We start from the raw sequence: 6,499 nt of genomic DNA, 5'->3' as shown, positions 1-6,499 counted from the left end.
TATATATATATATATATATTATATATATTTATATAGTAGCTTGTATATATTGCATTTGAAAAGGTATTTTCCTTGTTTGGTTTTTATGTTAATAGTATGAATTTTTCTAACAAAATAATATAAAAGGAAGGGTATTAATAATGGCCAATATAAGATTTGTGAATATGTGTAGAGTAAAACTTTTCTCAGCATTTTGCATGTTTAGATTGAAAATGGCCTCAGAAGGGTCAAGGTTCATTGATGAAAGAAGAGTTCAAAAACTAATCTGAATGAAAAAAAAAACCTTCAAAATAGGATTGAGTTAAAATCCTATTTCATTATTGAGAATGTTTTCTCTATTTTTAAATACTTTTATTTATTCTCTTGTGTTGCTTGAACATATATTGCTGAAGGTGATTGTTCAACTTCATTCTGATGACAGTAGCCTTCATATAGTACTTATCTTTGACCTCTTGTTTTTTTTTGCTGTCATTTGCCAAAGAAATTTAAACCAATGTTTTTTATAACGATGGTACTAGTACAATAAATAGTTTTAATTTACTTAAATAAAGAACATAAGAACTGGCTTTCTAGCAAGACAAGAGAGGCTTAAATTCCCTTTGCTGCTCGATCTGAACTCCAAGAGATAAATATTTAAACTGAAGATGAAATTAAAAATATTCTGTACTGAAAACAAAGTAGCATTATATTTGATAGACTAAAACTTTGCCTTTCTATTGGTTATAAATGATATAGTATAAAAGGCAGAGAGAAGTACTGGCAATTTGCAAAAGAGAGAATGTGACATATGGTTATGGCAAGTTAGTCTGATTTTCTAGTTTATGACTCCATACACAAATAATATTGGAGGCTATAACAACCAAACATTGTCTTTGTAATATCTATATTATAATAGATAACTTACATTACTTTCTGTACTTCATAGAAAAGTGGTAAATAAATTATAGAAGGGGAAGAGCTAGAGAACAAATGTCACAATTCTCATACTAGGGAAGTTTGTGGATTTTTCAAAATATTTCCTTATAAAATGCTGGACTTAAAACTAATTTATATAATATTAAAATTTCATTTGTTAACTTCATTTTGATGCTGAGTTTATTCATATACATTGATAATAAAGTAGTTTAATTAAATTTTGAATGTAACTCTGTAAAAGGTCATAAAATGAGAACTTTGACCCACCCATTGGGAGAAGGTTAGGGAGAAATAAAAACACCTGTGTTATGGGTAGAAGAAAAAAACGATTAGAAAAAAAAACACACCTGTGTTGTGAGCAGATGATGAGGTCAGGATATCAATAGAACCAGTAGATGATGTGCGGGAAAAAGAAAAGGAGCCAATAAGTGTTGGACTTGGAATTTCAAGCTTCTGATCATTATCGACTCCTGTTAGAATGAAACAAAGAAATTAACAAAATCATAAGTACTTTAATTGGTAAATGGTAACACAACGTACAATTTAACAAAAGAATTAAAAGTATTCTATAACTGCATGGAACAACAACAACTTATTATAAATTCAGCATTAAAATCCAGAACCATATATAAAAATACAGCTTTAGCTAGTTCAAAAATTTCTGCTAATTAAATAAGCTTAAGGTAAATCTATATTCTATAAATGTTTGAGCAGAGTTTGAAGATATGTGTACCAATTACAATTTGAAATATTAAATATATCAAAAATAGAAACTAACCTCATTCATATAAAACTAGCCTTATAAAGAATGCTCTTCCTTTTACATAAATCCAGACATATAAATAAAAATGTATATACTGACCAGTTAATAATTATTATTGTTATTCCAAAAAGCCTTTAATCCTAGTTAGAATGTGAATAATCATGACAACCAACACTGCTATCTGCATGATTCTTGCATGCTATCTGATAAGTGGTAGATTTTGTGGTCATGGTTTTCATGTTGAACAAAACTATTTTCATAACTTTTTTCTCTATCTTTCAACATTTTGTTTTTGCAGTGCACTTTACTTAATGAAAGTGTTTTGACTAATGTGTGATCACACTCATAACATATATTAACTTTTAGTTGAACTTGTTTGAATTGCTATCCTATTTGTAAGCTAGCATACATTCCATAAAATGAACTACGTTTCTGTTTATATGCATTTCATGCTTATCTGAAAGAGCATATCTTCACTCACTCAGCAAAGTTCACAGTTCCTTCTATTAATATGAACTATATTAGTTTCTTGGGAGAAAGACATTTTTATGGTCTGTTCATGTAATATGCTTAATTTGGTGTACAGCTCAGTTAACATAATGTAGAAGATACAAAAGCACAGGTAATATGCTCTATTCATTAACAAGCTCATATTCTCATCAATTTTTACCCACATTTACTATGTCTATTACATTTATTTAAAGAATTCAAGATGCTTATTGAATTTTTTCAAAGGTAGAAAAACAGTTGTCTGTATGTTTTAATTAGTAATCTTGCCAGTAAATGCTTACTTACACAATTATGGTAGTCTCTTTTCTTCATGACCAGGGGTGAATAATTCCAGCCATCACTTTGATTTTGCATAAGTTATATTCATGAAGAGACATCCAATAAATATCAAAATATAATTGGTTAGCACTTGTTCACACTAGTTGTCTTTCCCCACATTTGTTTACAACTGAACAATGGATGATGTCACAATGAACCTGCACTTTCCCTTCTAATTTTGTGAATGGTCAGATTTGAGATTTACACTTTCATAAAGTATTTCACACTTGTGTATTGAAAACTACCAAGAATATGATCAACTAAGATATGAATAAAAACAGCCTTTGGCTTTTGCTGAAATGAAGCAGCTAAAACACACTTGTTGTTTGTTAGTTGACAAGGAAAAAATTCATGTGTATGCTAAACTAACTGGTCTGCCTCCAGTCACTTCCATCCCCCTATCACAACTGCTTCCAAAGCCTTTTGAGTGAATCAGAATACAGGCAGTTAAATATATGTTTATATTATTTAGCTTATGTAGGGTACCAACAGCTTCCTTCAGGTGATGAAACTTTTGAAGAAGCTTTAGCACAACTGGCTATAAACAGTAAATATCAATTTGCAAACATCTATGTCATCGAGACAAATTTTACAATTCACATTCTGATGACTGTACATTGATTTACTTATCTGTCCCTTACATGAGCTACTTTTTCTAATATTCTGTTTAAACTAAATTAGCTAAGTTGATAAGAGTATTTTTCTAAGTTCCTGAAGAAATGAACTTATAAATTCTTGCTATATTATTAGAGCTGAGCAATTAGTGGTATTTGCTAATTGATGAATTTTGATCAATTGATTAGTATAGTGTTCCTAAAACCATGGTATCTACACAAAAGACAGAAAAAGAAAAAAAAAAAGTTTGTGGTGAGTGTTGCCAGACAGTTACCTTTCTTCTAATCAGCAGTTAAGAATTAGTGCAAGCAGCCTTAGTAGCTTTGCCATAACAAAGACAGGGTGAGCAAATTTGGTGGCAATATTTTGATTACATGACTATTTTGTAACAATCAATTTAATTGCGATTTCAATTAATTGTTGATTGTTTTTTGTGACAATCGATATAATCAGAATTTTGAATAATTGATTATTGGAATAATCTAAAACAGTAACAATCAGAAACATGACTTTCTATTTTATCATACTTTCAATTAATTGATTATCTTATGAGACACTAATCAATGTAATCACAACTCATAGGATATCGATTATATTTCTCAGCTTTGTTATTTTTTTTGGACAAATTAATTTTTGGAAACATATGTGGCTTAAAATAGTGTTAATCAAGATTATTCTATTAAGCCATTTACTAAAATTCCATTTCTTATCATGAAAAACTAGCAGAGACCCACAAATCATTTGTGGTCAAATTAGTATATTTATTGCAAGAGTACTTGTTTAAATACAGGATTCCTAGAATAACACAAAAAAATTCCAATTGCAGACACTGAAATCTATAAGTCTACTTGTCTTAGGCCTAACATTAGTTAAGTCTTTACTAAGTATGGTCTATATTCGATAGGGATAAATTAACACTAACTTGTGTACATTTTTTACTTTAGTTAAGGCTAAACTTTACTGTACTTAATACTATCAATAAATAAACTTAAAATGTTATTCTATGATCAAAACTTAGACCTTTTTTAAAACTTTTGATAAGCTTTTAATATGCTGTTGTACAAAATGTCTACTAAAGCATATTTACATCCACCTTTTGCTTACATCCACTGAAATAAAGTGTGCACGCATGTACATTTAGATAGTAAGGTACATGTGCATTTTCAGGATAGACAAAAACTGTGTATTATTATAATACATTACTCAGTATCTTAAGCCCAGAAATCACCACAATGATAACAAGCATTACAATTTAATGAAATCTTCACTTATTGTGTATTCACATGTATTTTAAGTTCCTCATTAAAACCTGTTCCACAAATTATTGCATACCAATAACTAGATACGAGATTTCAGCCCTTGACACAAACTCCATCATTTTTCTCTTCTGCATGATAAAACAATCTTTTGGCAAGACAAATATTAACTGAAAGGATCCATTAAAAAAATCATTTTTTTTCATAAGTGGAGTAGATCTTGAGAGATGTGTAAAAAACATCAATTAACTCTCTGTTCACATGAAATTGACCAACTGTAGATTTGTGAAGCTATACAAACTATTTTTACTATAACTCTAAATTTGTTAAGTGTGTCTTCATGAAATTTGACAAGTTCTTAAAAAAACATAAGTCTGTTGCACACCAAAAAAAATCAAAGTTTTCAATAAAGTATTTGAACTAAAGATTTGTCTGACTAAAGGGTGATATTCATGATAAGAATAAAATTACTTCTTTTCATATTATTTTGCATATTTCATCTGTATAATGTCTAGACCATTGTAAATAAATATCAAGAATTTTTTTTTGTTTCTAGTAAAGCAAACATCTCAAATAAAATTTACAAATCAGCTGCTTAATCTGGCTCACACCATAACAGTCATTGTTCGTAAAAACTGATTATATCTATAGCACCTAAACCATTACTACGTCTGTCATACCCCACCTGGCCTGGTATTGGTTGATTGGTTTCATCAGATGTTGTGTGGCTGACATATTATAACATATTCTCCTTTCCTTTCATTCATCAATTCTTAGAATTCAAAATGTATCTCTTATTCTTCTATCGTAACACTACCAGTAGAGAAATCACCAGTATACAGTGAAATGAAAAGTTAAAAAGTATGAAATAAAATTATTAATATCATTTTTTCTTCTGCCCTGGATGCAGTATTGTTCAGAAAGTACCAGACTATTTCTCTTAACAGTTTCAACTGCAAACCTTCTTACATCTGTTTTCTTATAATTTTATGGTTTTATTGATGTACTCATTGGAGCAGTAATTCTCACATCCAAAGCAATAAACCTCAGTGGAAGACCATTAGTTATTTCACATACAGGTCACATAGACACCACATGACATGAGCATCATGGTTCACACAGCACTGTATTGTGAAGTCATGTTAGGCTAAGCTGAGAAGTTTATAATTTTTTATATTTTAGTTACATTTGTTAGAAACATACAACATATAAAAATATATATAAAAAACAAAAACATTCTGCACTCACATTTCATAAATTTGGGTGTCCAAAAGACATTTATATAGCTTTAAAATATGCACCTTAGAACACAAAATATATCAGATACTAAAACAGTATGTAAAACAAATAAAATTTATCCTGCTTTCTTATTAAGTTATAAATAGGTCAAATATTATGTTATCATTCAGAACAGAAAAATATGATCATTACAAACCGGTATTCCTTTAGATTAACAGTTTATAGTGCCAAAACTGAACAAAGACTTGTAAGATTTATTTAGTAGGGAATCTGTTGTTTCTTTGGTTATAAACACATCCATCAGCCCTCTTTTCCTTAACTATCAACATGACACCATTTGTTGATTTTTGTGTAGTATGATTTCCTTAGTTGGTCAATGTGCAAAAGTTTTTACTGGATTTGTCATTTGGTAAATTAAAACTGTCTTTTTACTGGTCATTAGTAACATAATAGCAGACATCAAAGCAATTTATTGGCAATTTGTGAAATAGACAATGTAATAGAAGGGTGTGGCAAGTTGGTTTCAGTTTCTGACTTATATCCCCCCCCAAGGAAATAAATTTTTAAAATAGTTTTTATATGCGGAAACATCTGTTAGCTGAGTTCTTGCACAGATCTTAAAATATACCATTGATAAGCGGGAACATTGGTACGTAGGTCGCACTTCAGGATTGCAGGATAGAATTAAACAACATGTACCCGCATCCATAAGAAATAAGATTGTGAAAGAAAAGAAAAGAATTTACCATGTTGCTCCAGTAAAACAAAAGTTCTACCACCAAAATGTGAATCGGCAATTGGTCAGCATTTACTAGTGAACCCAACCTGTGCTGACAACTACATGGGTAGCAGATTCAAAATTATTCCAAATGGTCTGTCAATC

The 6,499-nt window shown here is 29.9% G+C and overlaps 1 protein-coding gene across 3 annotated transcripts in view; it reads right to left on the bottom strand.

Annotated features, from left to right (window-relative positions):
* LOC106473044 (max-like protein X) overlaps positions 1–6,499 on the bottom strand; it is a 53,043-nt gene that overhangs the window by 17,901 nt on the left and 28,643 nt on the right. For all 3 annotated transcript variants that reach the window (XM_013933722.2, XM_013933723.2, XM_022401554.1), the window contains one exon: positions 1,263–1,385. In XM_013933722.2, coding sequence (XP_013789176.1) covers positions 1,263–1,385 — 123 coding nt within the window. The remainder of the gene's footprint in view (positions 1–1,262; positions 1,386–6,499) is intronic.

This window comes from Limulus polyphemus, unplaced genomic scaffold, assembly GCF_000517525.1.
Source record: "Limulus polyphemus unplaced genomic scaffold, Limulus_polyphemus-2.1.2 Scaffold5841, whole genome shotgun sequence".
In the NCBI taxonomy this organism is placed as follows: Eukaryota; Metazoa; Arthropoda; class Merostomata; order Xiphosura; family Limulidae; genus Limulus; species Limulus polyphemus.
Note: the sequence above shows the minus strand (reverse complement) of the source record. Positions and strands in the feature narration are given on the sequence as shown.